Below are 14,113 nucleotides of genomic sequence, written 5' to 3' on the forward strand. Positions count from 1 at the left end.
TCTGACAATGGTTTTGCGTGTGACAGATGCTTAATATTTCATATGAAGTTTAATACAAATTTCTACCACCCCCCAAGCTGCCCTCCGAGCAGTTTAGGAGTATTTACTTAAACCTCTGGGTTTAAGGAGTTGTTAAAAGAACTTGTATTCACACCTTTGAATTTCAAGAACTACTGTAGGGTCTTTCTTCCCTCTATGTGTCTGTTGCTTTTTGAGCCCATCTATATTTGTTTCATCTAGACATCCTGTGGCAGGATAACACAAATAGCAAAACTGCAGATAATACAAAACGTACGTAAGTTTGATTGTAAGAACAGTATATTCACCTTCAGAGCAGTTCAGATAGCTGGCTGGCACAGCTGAGCATGATGCAAGCATTGCATGCAGTGCAGCTGGGGTGATGGGGAAATGCAAAGCCTGGTTAATTCACAATGCAGATAATCCACCCACAGGGAAGAACAGTTGATTGTATTTTAAATATATAAACCTACACCTTATTTCTGTTTGGAATTCTTATCCTTACTCTACCCAGTTGGTCTGCTTCAGTTTTGTGCCTCTTTGGAGGATCAATGATAAAGATTGTGCTACGTGTCATATACTTTCATGCTTTTGCATGTGCTGGTTAGTATTTGTTCACATATCAATGAGTGAAGTTCCTGTGCTCAAAAGCATGGGAGGCTGATACAAAGTGAAGACCATTGTCTAGTTTATCCTTCCAACCCTGTACAGTGTCATGGGTAGTAGTATAGACAGTGATGAGCTGATGAAATTGTGTGAAATTTTACATCTGAGCTTCTTTAGATCTTATTTGTTTAAACCTAGGCTTGAGGTATAGTTTCATTAATCCCTTGAATTCAGCTTTCAAACAGGTGAAGGTACTTCACACAGTGGAGCACTAGTTCATTTGGTAGAGAGGAGGTAGTTGCTGGGCTTAACTTTCCAGAAAAGAGGGAAAAGGTTTGATTTGTTCTAAATCTATGAAGTCTAAGCTAAGGGGCTTCTTTGCACTTCTTATGACATGCTATTCTTTCACTGTATTTCTGCATTTCTCTTTCTTATAGAACTAGTAGGTCAAGTATGTTTTCTTTAAGCACATCGCATTCGGGATAGGTTTGTATACAGGTAGAAGATGCAGGGTCTAACTGTGCAGAGACCACCTCCTGTGTACTGCACATTTCTTTCATTTCTTCCCAACCTAAAATGTGTCTATTTTATTCAGGTGGTCTGTATTTTGAGTTCAAGAAGTGGTACGAAGTGGTAAAACATTCCTTGGATGTGGAGCAAAAGAAATTGGATGAAGAAAGAGCCAAGTAAGAGGTTTTAAAGTATTTTTTCTTTAAGTGGACAGTTTTACGTGAAATCCTGATCCTCACAGAAATTAAAAAGGTTAGAAATTTGCTCCACCGAGCTTGAGTGAATAGTATGATTAAGTCCCTATCTTAATTTTTTATTTACACTCATAATGTTTATCAAGCTTATTAATTAAATGCTCACTTTCTGTGACATATAGCTTGTACAGCTGAACAATTAACTGCTTATAGTACACCTAGGTTTACAGGTCTTGGTTTGCCTGCTCTGAAAAAGACTTTCTGGGTCTGTTGGGGGAGAGTGGATTTTAAAAGCACTAACCATTAGATTATTTTGGTTTTAATTTAAAACTCTAGCAATATTTGTAAGAAATTATTATTCTTTCATTTGTTTGCTCTAGCTTTCTTTTTCTTAACAATTCTTGTGTCTCTTACTGGTAGGTACCTGTGGAGATGTGAAAAACCACTGTTTTATTCAGTCAAGAATAAATCTAGAGTTCTAAAGAGAAGACGTGAGTAAACTTTGCTTCTTCCCAGCAATGCAAAAATCTGCACAGATTTTTCCCATCATAGGAAATCTGCAGGCCTGACTGATAACATTTACATCATAAAATACTTTCTCTCCTCTCTTTCATCTCCGGGTACAATTAATGTAGTACTGTTTTACAACCCGTGGCTGGAATTTTTCAAACACACATAACTGAAACTGCCTTTGCCAGTCTTCCCAACAACCTACTGAACCACATCTGGGAATGAGTACTCTGTCCCCATCTTCACTGTTTTGTCAGCTGCCTTTATATCACTGTGTTCCTTGTGAATTGTTGTTGGACTTCCATAGCTTCCATATCCTTTGGTATGAATATCCCTGTTAAGTCCTTTGGTAGACTTGCATGTCCCTCTTCTCTCCCACTCTTTCTTGGAATCTACTGCAGAAAGCAAGGAAGGCTTTACTTAAGTAGCCAGCTGCACATGGTGGGATGCAGCTACAGCTACTGTATTTAAGTAACTCTAGCAGTACTTATAAGAAATTACTGGGGTTTACATTGACATAAAAGCAAAGAAACAAAACAACAAAACCCCACTTATCTACGGAAATATGTAAAACTAGAATTTTATTCAAATTAGTTCTGAAGTTCTTCATTCTACATTTAGTATTATCTAGAAAGCAGCAGGTATTTGGAGAGAGATGTCAAGTGTGGTAAGCGGTATTTTTCCATTTATATGCTCTTTCAGTTTCAGGGACTTCTAAACAAATTGTATGATCCCATTTGGTTTGAATTACTCATGTTGGATTTCTCTTTCAAGAATACAGTGAGGGTTTTTTTATGTTCTTACTCTTCAAAATTCAGTAAGGGTGATCCTGCAGTCAATTCATGTTCCATGGAAAAGCATGTTTAGATTAATTTATTTCAAGCTGATCATTGCTCAGATGCCCTTTAATTCCTGCATTTATAATAAAAGAGATTCCTCATGGAGCTAGAAGAAGACCACTGAGATTACCACTGCTGCTGTGATCGGGAATATCACATAATGCCATTGTAACAGACGAGATTCATCTTAAAACAAATGTACAGTAGTAGGGACAAAGAGTATCACACATAAGAACACTTACATTCTAGATACAGGTTTTCAGAAACCTTCCTAAACCTTTGGTTTTGATTATAGATTTTAACATCCACTTGAAAGATAAACTTTCCAGTCCTTGGATTAATTTAGGATTTTTTTTCAGGTTTTTTTTTTTCAATGTATGAATGAGTTTCTTCAAATCCAGGTCATGAAAAGAAGTCAAAGCTCCAGCAACAATGGTTTTTAACCTTCTTTTTATCCTAGGAAAACAGGCTTAGGCAGTCATACTGTGTGTGCTGATCTATCATGATACCTTCTGGCACTTCTCAGTAACTTATGGAAATTTGTCATTCATTCAGTGGACAAAGGAGAGTGGGCTTTTTTCTTGGATTTTTTTTTCCAGTTGAAATTTGCACTATGAAAAGCTTAACCTTGAGTCTGTGTGTGTATGAATGTGCTTTCTATCAGCATAAAAATCCTAGTAGGAGTGCCCCACTACTAATATCATTAGGTATGAAAGACATGGCATTTTGAATTATGTTTCAAAATCTTTTCACTAAAACATGTAAAGACTTGAATTTTAAATAGAGTGGCAGAGAGAACATACAGACTTACAAGATTTCTCAGTATTTCTCACAGAGGTTTAAAGAAAAAAAAAGAAATAAAAAACCCCACAGATACCCCATTTTCTTCCTGTATTAATCAACTCTAAACAGTATTCTGATACTTAATACTTTTGCCTTCTTTCTGTTTGTACAGAAATGGTTGTGAATTTACAAAATCAGTTTGGCAAGCTGTCTGGTTCGGTGCGACGTGCTGAAAAGCCAAATCCTTCAAGTTTTCAGTTAAGGTGGTCTGAAGAAAACACAGATGGGAGTTGTTTTCATGGGCATAGCCTGAAGGGAATTTTGCAAGAAAAATGTGGTTTACTTACAGCCATGAACCCTGACTATTGGCTGTGTACAGTTAAACTGTGTAACGAGAAGTAAGTATTCACATTTTTGTAAAATATATTTTGGAAAGTTCTCCTGAAAGTAAAGTCCTGTATATATTTTTTTACAAATGACAAATACAGGGTGTGTACCCAGCTATGTGTTCACATATAGTTCCAATCATTTGTAGGAAGGGGCATGTGTGGAATGGATAGTCTTGGACTGTGAGTAGACAAATTGTAACATGAGGAGTGATCAAAGTGAGCTTTTGAGAAGAGAGGAGATGAGACAAAATCAACAACTAGAGTCACATGGCAAGAGTAGCAGCTAGATTAACTCACTTCACTTCTCCATAGTATTTTAGAAAAAAATTGCGCCACAGCTCTCCAAAGAATGGGAAAATGGTTCCATTCCTCTGTCCCCAGCTTCCAAAAAAGCATAGGAAATTGATTTTCTAAGTCACTATACAACTTTTCTGTTGTCCTTAATCAAAGTCAAAGTTAAAATTAACAGGAGTTAATAAGTTAATAAGCAGGCAATTAATGCCTCCAGAACATATTTTTAAAAAAATAATTATAAGTGAAAAGGTCTTTACCACTGTTTCATCTAAGTGTATCAGCAATCATCAGTTGTATTATTTGCACGGAGAAAAGTAAAAGAAGACACTTCATTTACTGGAAAAGTGAAAAAGACAAAACGTGAGAAAAGAAAATATTTTGTTCTATTCAGGAAGTTTAGCGTCTGTCTTTACTGGAGAACTGTTCCCAAATCCTGCCTTTACAAGTGAAAGGAAAATTTTTCTTTCAATTAAGTGTATATCAAAACAGCTATTTGTTAGTAAAATTATTTTCTTCAGAGGACCTAAATAGCAAGGAGAATGATAGTCCAGCTAATCCAGTCTTGTACTAAGTTATATGGATATTTAAGTATCTGCCTGATGTGTGTCATACATCTCGCTCTTCCTTTAATACCTTCTCTCTTCACATTCAGCAAAAATTGGTGAGTTTTCTACTTGAAGGGTGCTGACAATGGCCAGAGACAGACATCAAAAGCTCTGTAGGACTTTGGCAGTATTTACTCCGAGGAATAGGAAATATCTAAAATAGTGTTTCTCATAAGTTCCCTGGGTAAAGTACATATGGCTTCTGGATCATAGACTTTGGTTCTGCCATTGGTTGTATCATGAAACCCTAATCCAGAAGAGGAATGTACTGGTGATTATGAGGGGAAAAGATGAACTCCGTAGATGGCTTGGAATCTCCTGAATTTCTCATGTGTGTAATTGGAGGGCATTTTTTTGGAAAAGAGGTTGAGTTACATTCATGTAAAATGAGATTTCATTAGTCTATTGAATAACATCTTAAATCTTTATCTGTATATACTTCTAAATGGTGTTCTTCAGAGATCAATAGCCCCAACACAGTCTTAGTGATATGTTCTGGATTTTTCAAGTATTAGATATTCCCCTTTAAAATAAGTAGTTTTTCCATGAATGCAGTTTTTCTGTCTTTCTGTGGATTTATTTCCTTATCTTTATTTTCCTTTTCACGTTACTTTTCACATATCCATCGTGACAGAAATAGGTTGGAATAATGCAAGCACAGTGTTACCTTACAAGAGCTTTGGTTCTATAGATTCATTCTTTTGTATGAATAAGAAACTTTTTTTATTTTTTTTAAGGGAGTATAGGTAATAATCCTTTTACCACGGATTTGAGTAAATCTTATGTAAGCATTGAATGAGTGGATATTTTGGTGTATGTTTGTGTGAATAATCTTGCATGCAAAGTCTGTTTTTAAGCCTACATTTTCATATGTAATATATGAAAATGTTAATGGCAAACTGTCATAGCCTTCATAAAACAGGATTTGAATTTAAATTCTTACCAGTTAAATTTCCCATTATATCATTTGCAATGCAAGTAGTTAATTATACATCTGACACTTACTTAACATTGGAAAACAACATCTATTCCCTCAGATATAAGGGTTTATCCTATGCAAGTGTGTGTATGTATAGTAGAACTGAAAACAAACTTAGAAATTCTCTTTCCCCAAAAATCAACATGGCCTAACTGGGACTACTGAAATGTTTTAATCCTAGGACTGAAGTGTGATTACAGTGTCAGCAAAACTGAGATCAGTCAAATGGTTGCTGAAATGCTTTTACAATTCCTTTTATTTTAAAACTTTCCATTTTAAACTGGATTCTAAACTGTTTTTCTGTGGAAGTCTTTAAGTGACAGGACTTGCACTCAATAATCCTAACAGTCTTTTCCAACCTAAATTATTCTGATTCTGTATGCGATGAGGTATTACAATGTGTGAAAAATGTTGTAATGCTTTTGGGGAGTGTAAGGTAGGGCAGAGAATGGGATATACATTAGTGTGAGAGACCTAGTTTCAGATTTCCAATCTGCCAGACTTCGGGAGGCTTTGAACAAAGACTCTACTCCTTGAAGTGTGGCTTCTGTGGCACTCGGGATGGGTCTGTCTGTTCCTCCGGTTTGAGGTAAAATGTAAATGTTTGCTGGGCCAGAGGGAGCGAGCAAATGGCTCTATAGTCTAGTAATTAGCACACTTACCTGTAAATTGGGACAGACAGATCCCAGTCCTTGTTCTGGTGAATATTTAAGACAGCTGCTCTGAATCAAAGACAGGGAAAATTTTAAACTGTGCTTCTTCACATCCCAAGGCAATACCCAGTAAGTTAGGAGATGCATAGGGTTTATATGGTGCATAGCACCTGAATCCCCATATCAGTGTGTAGTATTTTTTTTCCAAAATTGAAGCAGCTAGATTTTATAGTATTTTAAACTTACCACTTTTATTAAAAACAATTTTGAGACTTACTCAGAAGAGGGTATTTTTCCAACCTAAGCTGCTGAACTTAATGTTTACAGAGCTATCTTTGCAGTTTATCCTCTGTGCCATCTTTTGTTCAGTCTGACAGTTGTTACCAGCAGGTGCAGTCTGCTATTTTCATTTTATACTTCATCAATAAAATCACCTCATCATTTTCATTAACATTTTCACCACGAAAGCTGCAAAGTAATTAAGCAGAAGGCTGCTCCAGCACTAATTACTCTCTGTTGAGCTGGTCAATGTTTGCTTCTATATTTCCTGTGTTACTCCATTGACTTAACTTTTCTCTCTTGTTTCTAGACAAGCAATTTGTATTTAGCACACAAAGGACAATAAATGAATGGGTTATTATCCCATGACATAGTGTTAGGAAGATGAGAGGGGAACCCTACGGAGAGAGTATGCAAAGAACAGAGTAAAGAGCCTGGGGTGTCTGAATTGGACAGTCTTAGAAATTTTAAAAATAGGGTGAGGTAGCCATTTTCATACTTTGCTACATTTGCTTAAAGCTGGCAGAACAAACAGTGGTTCCATTTAGTCCCAAAAGGCAAAGAACATATTCTTTGCCTGGTTGAGCAAGATTGTGATTCATAATGTGAGAAGCTATGCAGGCTTTTCCTTCTTACTTTGCACCAGCTCTGAACGTGTCTCGGTCCAGTCCTCTTCTTCAGGGTTTTGCAGGAGCAGATCACTTCGCAGAATTGACATTGTAAACTACAGTTATGATTTATGCTGTTGGTAAAATGTAGAGTTTGCTTCTAATTACAATTAAATATATAAATGCAGCTAAATACTAACTAAATGCACTTGTAATTTAGGGCTTTTTTTCCTTTCCCCCCCCCATTTCTTTTCAGACTGTGTGGTCATCTGGCTCATTACAGAGAAGAGGACTTTCCCCAGAGTTACCATTTTGTATTAAGGTTATTTTCCTTTCTTCTGAGGATTCAGCCCTCTTATATCCATGATGAGGTGTGTATGATAGAACACAAACTTTTTAATAAAAAGCTCTATAAAAAGCTAAAATACAACACAGTCCTAAGGAAGTAAAAGTGGCTTAAAACTCCCAGTATTAAACCCATGTAAATTAGTTGGTTGGATCCCAAACCATGGTATTACATCTAAACTTATACTGATTATTTTGTCAACATGGAAATTTTTTGTTAAGATAGTAGTGCTGAGATCTACTACTGTACTTTAGTTTTAATGTCATTTTATCTATAATTTAAGTCATGTTTATCCAGCTGTGAAAGGAAACTGCCAAGGAAACTGTTAATCACCATTTATTTCATTACTTTGCATCAGAGTGAACAGAAGGCTGTGAAATAACCATTTTTTGGGGCATAAGTTGTACATACTTGGAGTATACTGGACAGCATGTTAGCATCTAATTATTGTGAGATTTTGCAATTAAAATATCTATTTTTTTACCTACCATTGTATGACATTAAATGTATTTCTAAAAAATAATGTTTGTTTTGTTTTTAAATACTATGTTAACAAATAAAAGGAGCAGTTAGTTGATGCTTTCACATTACTTTTTAGTCATTATTTCTAAACAGGCTGTTCTGGAACAACTCTGGCACTGTTTTCTACATTTCCTTGCATCCTTGCATATCTTCCAGTGTCTTCTTATGGCTGAGCCTCTCATTCAAGTTAGCACCTTTCAGGTCTATGTTCCACTTCAGGCATCACAGATTTTGTAGATACTTTTATACCTGGTATAAAATCCCATCCTATTTCTTGGGCAATGGTAACTGCCAAGTCCTCCTCTTGTTCTTCCTTTGCAAGGCTACTGTCATAGCCTTGAACAACTTCTGACTGCTTTATAGCCCAGCATCTTCAGCAGGTTGTGCCTTGTCCATTCTACCAGTTTTTTATGCTCCGTCTTATTTATGCACCGTGTTTTTATGCTGTCCCAGATGACGTGTAAATGAAGTTGGGCGCTGCCAGTACATGAAAGACACCATAACATACGTTGAACTGGGATGTTGTATAGATACCCAAATGAACACTGCTGCTTTCAGTTGAATGAAATTAAATTCAGCAACTCCAACCACCAGTATAGACTACAGAAACTTGCCAAATCTATTTGATCAAAACCGAAATCAACAGCTGTTTCTAAGTATTATTATAACTAAGAAAAATGGTGCCTGCAGACTTCACAAAGAGTAATAGCTTCCTCCCTGAGCAAGCACGTCAGTGAGATGTAATCTGGGAAGGTAATGAGTTTAGCAAGTAGACTGCGAAGAGTTTCAAATCTGTTGCAGTTCAGTCCATGAAGCTGTTGTTTAAAAGCTGGGAACAGGTGAATGATAAAAGAGGTGATGTGCTGCCCTACCTGTCTGGAGCTAAGTGATAAAGTAGTATTTCAAGCACAGGTAGAGCAGACAAGACTATTAAAGGCAAGTTTTAAAGAGTTACATGGAAATACTGGCAAACCAGGAGGCTCTGCTGACTCAGTAGAGGCAGGAGGCAATTAAGAATGGTGTCCTGACTTGAGGTGACAGACAAGACACAGTTTGGATGCAAGTTTTTACTTTTTCAGGTATTTTAATTAGTTATTTTAGCACAGGGATTTAGAGCAGTGGTCCTATAAAGTGACTGTAACATGCAGATGAGAAGGCATAGTTTTAGCCATACAGAGCTAAACCGTGCTTGATAGAGGAAGAGGAAAGAGCAGACTGAATTGTTACTTGGTGTATTTTAGAGATTTCATAAGTGGGTACAGTTTAGTACGTCTAAGTCTGTGCCAGATACCTCAGACTTCTGGTGAGGTGTGTCTTGAACTGATGTTTACCTTAGTGGACTTGGAACATACCAGTTTAAATCTCATCTTGTGTCTGGTGTTTGTGTTTTAAAATTAGCCATTATCTATTATGTTTGACCTCACCTGAGTGAATTACTGAAGTCCGTAAGTATTTGGTAAGATTATTCATTGATCTTTTTCTAGACGAGTATTTGTATAGGTTAAAAATCTACAGAAGTATAATACACTGTTTTCAACACTGCTTGCTCAAGCGACTGTCTCATGCTTTTTACTGTAATATCTGTTAAAGTTTTGAATTAACTATTTAAAAGACACCTTGTTATACATAAAGGATTAATTTAATTCAGAAGTCGTTATTTGAAAGACTTATGCACTTAATTATAGGTATACCTTTCTTTTAAAACTACTGTAGTAGTAAAATCTGAGCTTCATAAATTAAAAATACTGTGCTCATTGTTACATTGTTACGAACGTAAGAAAGCTCCCTTAGATGTTAGGCTAAATTAAGGCTGTACTTTAATAAACTGGAATAAAGCTTGTAGTTAATCATCAAGAGCCATGTGCCTTCTGGACACATAGGTTTAAGAGTCAGGTTTAAAATAAAGGGTGTGCCCCAAAAATGCTTAATGTTAGTTCTATACAGTTTAATCAATCAACACTTACATTGGAGTAATGATGTTTAAGAAGCTATTGAGCCACAGGAGTGCCTTTTCTTCAGTGTAGTTGAGCTCTCTTGGGACAGCTACTCTGGGTCCAGTTAATACAGCCCAAAGGAGGAGCCAAGCTGGTGGAACAGACAGCTGCCTGTGGATAGCTGAAGGGTGGGGTGTCTGCACAGCACAGCACTTCCAACCACCTCTTCTATCCATTTTGAAATTAAAGCTCCTTTCTGTAACTATTTGCTGAAAGTGTCCAGGTAAAGCTCAGTTTTCTGCTGGTTATTTTTTTGTACTTACTCCTCTGGAAATGCTGAGTAAAGAGGGTCACCGTGTTTTGTTTCTTACTCTAAAACTTGAATGACAGATGGTTCTTAAGTATGTAGATAAAGGCAAGTGTTTTTTAGACTAAACTTTTGAAACAGTATATATTGAGAAGACTTAATAATTAACTTAGACAGTAGCAAATCAGTTATTCTAAGACCTTTATGTATCTTCTAAAGTGAATTTAGTTGTTTTGCTAGTTTGAATGTTATATTTTAACACAGTTTTTTTCTGTCTTTAAGAGTACAAAAGTAAATTTGCTTTATGAATTCTCCTAAATAATGCAACCTTTCTGTTGTTCCAGTGGAGAAATATGACAGACGTCTCATTTTTTTTTTTAAAGTTATAGCCTTCAGCAGACCTTGTATTTTACCCTTTCTAGTCTTTCACTACCTCAGTATGTCTGCGTTCTCAATACCAACTTAGTCTCGGTCAAATACATTTTTGTTTTTAAAGTTTTTACTGTTTTCCAGACATGAAGGAGAGGTGTTTGACTTTCCCCTTAACTTCTTACACAGAGTGAAGGCCCTGAACCTGATTTAACCAGAGAATGAGAATCAGCAAAGTCCAATGCCTGCAACCAATGTTAGTCTAATTTATTGGCCATAGTGAGTTGCATGGGCTTCACTGCAATTACATCTTTCCTAATCCATCTTTAGCACAAACCCTGAAACACAAATAGTGTTTAGAAGATTTGAGAGAGTTTCGTGCAGTATTGCAGGCCAGGCAATGAATATCATAACTTCTTGGAAAGCTCACAAGTTCCTTCCTCGAATGACTTTTCTCCCTTTATGAACAAAAAAGACTTTAGCTTGATCTGAATAAAAAATTATTTCAGGATATTTGTGGTAAATTGTCAAGAGAATGCTTTTGCAGGGTCAGGAGCAAAAGAACCAGCACCCACAGGGCCTTTGGAACAGATAAAGTCTGAAAATGTTAAATCCCTGACTAAGGTGTCTGCCCTTAGTTCATCTGTCCTTTCCCCATGTCAGTTTTATTCTGCTTCACAGACAAAGAAAAGTCAGGATGACTGCGTAATGAGTCTCATATTTTGATCCAAAATGAAATGGGCTTCCCAGCACATATTTCCTGGCTGAGCATGTTAGTGTGTGGATTGGTCAAAGCAGCGTCTCTCGCTGCATGCAGGATGCTTTCTTTGCAGCATCTCCTCCACAGTTACTGTTTTTGTTGCTCCTCATGTGTGAAGCTCCTTGTTTCCTGGCCAGATTAGATGAGGGAGAGCATAAAGGGGATGCCAAGAGTGGAAATAGGCATATGGGAAAGACCTTTCACTGCTGTTTCTGCTAGGATGTTGCTGAAACAGTGAACAAGAGTAAGGATTAGCAGAACAGGAGATGGATGCTTGTGTCCTCACGTGAGGCTATTGCTGCCCTTGTACAACCGTTAATGGCAACATTTCCAGAGCCAGAACACACCTCCCCAGTCCTCAGCATCTGCACTCTGCCTCCAGCAGTACATCAGGTATTGTACCAGAAGAATGGGCTTGTATTTTCTTCTAAGTCTCACATGGCTGCTCTCTATTCTAGAAGCATTCTGTGCCTGCTCATAGACCACCCTGTTGCCCCAGCAGTGGCTGCAGCCCTTGCCATTGCGTCGTGGCAATGCCACTGAGTGTGTTCAGTGCCTGTGTTGTGATCTTAGAGCTTGGTCTGGATGCTGGGATGCTTCTGTCATGCTGTGTCGGTATAAAATTGTAGCAAACCATTTTTATTTGCTGAACTGGGACCCGGGGCATTTGTAACTCCTGACTGGGCAGCTGGGTGGTTTCCGTGCTGCAGAGCAAAGCGTATCAGGGCAGGGCACAGTGTGCAGTGAAGGACCTGCACATGCTGCTCTCTTGCTACACCAGTGTCAGCCCATGTGGCAAGACCGATGGACGCAGCAGTCAGTCCTGGAGAAGGTGCAGTGCTGAGTAAAGACAATAAATGCTCAGTGAGTCTGGATGACATGCTAAAGATTTTATCGTCAATAAAACTTCAGGTTTCAGGCTGACTTTTTTAAATATATAGGCTGCTGCAAAATTGATTAATTTACATTGTAGTAATTTCAGAGTGTCCTTAGTCCGGCTGATGGAACTGCATTTCCTGTCCCTGAATCGTCTGTATGCTTCCAACATTATCTTTAGAGATAAGTACAGAATCAAAAGGGGAATCTTTAAGGAATGTCTGCAAGATTGCATACAGGGATATGACTGAAGTGAAAAGCAAACTGTTCCATATTTCACGCATTGCGCTTTCATTTATTTCTTCATCCTTCCCCCCACCCCCAGCTTTTCCATCTCTTTCCTACAAGGCATTTCCTGCTTCGTTTTCTGCTGTCACTTGTCTATTCCTTTCCACTATGCCTGCTTTCACTTCAGTTTCTAGTGAGTTCAAGAAAACTCTGCCTGGGCTTTTCTTTTTTTTTTCTTTTTAAGCCCTTTGATGCCTTCAGGTTTATTCTCCAGGGATCAGCAATCAGCTTTGGGCTCACTTTTCCAGCTCTACCCTTAGCGACCACAGGCCTGTTGCAGAGAAGGAAAGCATGGTGTGTAATGGAGGGTATAGAAGCTTTGCTGCTCTTTACAGCCAACTCTGAAGCCTGGCCCTTGTATCTTACGGGCTTAGATTAAGCAGAAAGTATCTTGTTTTGACTCTCTGGCACATTTTGTGAAATCAAAAATACTGCTACAAACCTGATGCAACTTGTTTGTTTATTACACAGGTGTGAATGACCAGTGCGCATAGATGGTAATTATCAGGTATGAGATTTTAAACCCATATTTGTTAAGTAAGTCATAACAGTAGCTAACTCTTGTCCAGAATAAATCCCAGTTTTTCTAGATGGCAATGTCCAAAGACAGTCTAGGAAGAGGCGCAAGCGTGAACGAGACAGTGCTCGGCCAGATGGCTTCCAATGCCGTACAATTACGGTGAGGTTCCTTACGTGTTTTTAGTGGAATTCGTTTAAAAGGAAATGAACGCGTGAAGAAGGGAAGGAGAATGCTGAAGGCAGGACAGAGGCAGAAGGAAAGGTAAAGGGAAGGACGTGAAAGGTGGAGAGGAGCAGTGCGACTGAGGTGAAAAGGCTGAGCGAGGGAAGAAGTTGTAGGGAACACCAACCAGTGCAGAGCAAGGGGAGTCCTGCCAGAGCGCTGCCACACCAGGCTGGCATGGCTTTATGCCCCAGCCAAAGCTCTGCTAAATCCCTTTGTGCTTCTTGCCTGATTTTACTTGGTGATGATGCAACCCAGTTAGTGACATCACATAAATACACCTACCAGTGGTGTTGCAGAGTCTAGATTGTGACCGGCAGATTAGTCAGTGGTGTCACAATCCGGTGTTTATATCATTGTCTCCTGAATGTGGAAGTGATTGCTATGGCGATAACCAAGTTTTCATCGGTGTATCAGGCTGTTAAGAAAAGCCATCCCTTTTGCAAAAGCAAACAGCTTTCAGTTACTTGGAATAAAATCATAGTAAACTCGAATTAAGTAGGAATACCAAGTGTGGCACGTTACTAAGATTTTAGCAATTTGGGTGCAATGTAAACATGTGACTGAACTCCAGCACATACTGCGTCTGGGTCACCTACGGCTACAGGGCAGTATTATATTTTATTGTTAATGAAAAGTTTGCACCTGTGCCAAAAAGCAGTGATTGTGTCTGCATATCCCAGAATTCTATGAACAGACGCA

General features: G+C 38.1%; 1 protein-coding gene across 4 annotated transcripts in view; it reads left to right on the forward strand.

The window, feature by feature from the left end:
* TAF1B (TATA-box binding protein associated factor, RNA polymerase I subunit B) overlaps positions 1–8,198 on the forward strand; it is a 46,693-nt gene extending 38,495 nt beyond the window's left edge. For all 4 annotated transcript variants that reach the window (XM_027713382.2, XM_039384875.1, XM_027713381.2 and 1 more), the window contains 4 exons: positions 1,220–1,310; positions 1,749–1,819; positions 3,633–3,858; positions 7,524–8,198. In XM_027713382.2, the coding sequence (XP_027569183.1) occupies positions 1,220–1,310; positions 1,749–1,819; positions 3,633–3,858; positions 7,524–7,716 (581 nt within the window). In that variant the 3' untranslated portion in view covers positions 7,717–8,198. The remainder of the gene's footprint in view (positions 1–1,219; positions 1,311–1,748; positions 1,820–3,632; positions 3,859–7,523) is intronic.
* The last annotated feature ends 5,915 nt before the right edge of the window (positions 8,199–14,113 follow it).

This window comes from Pipra filicauda, unplaced genomic scaffold, assembly GCF_003945595.2.
Source record: "Pipra filicauda isolate LSUMZ 115617 unplaced genomic scaffold, ASM394559v2 scaffold383_size682061_pilon, whole genome shotgun sequence".
NCBI lineage: Eukaryota > Metazoa > Chordata > Aves > Passeriformes > Pipridae > Pipra > Pipra filicauda.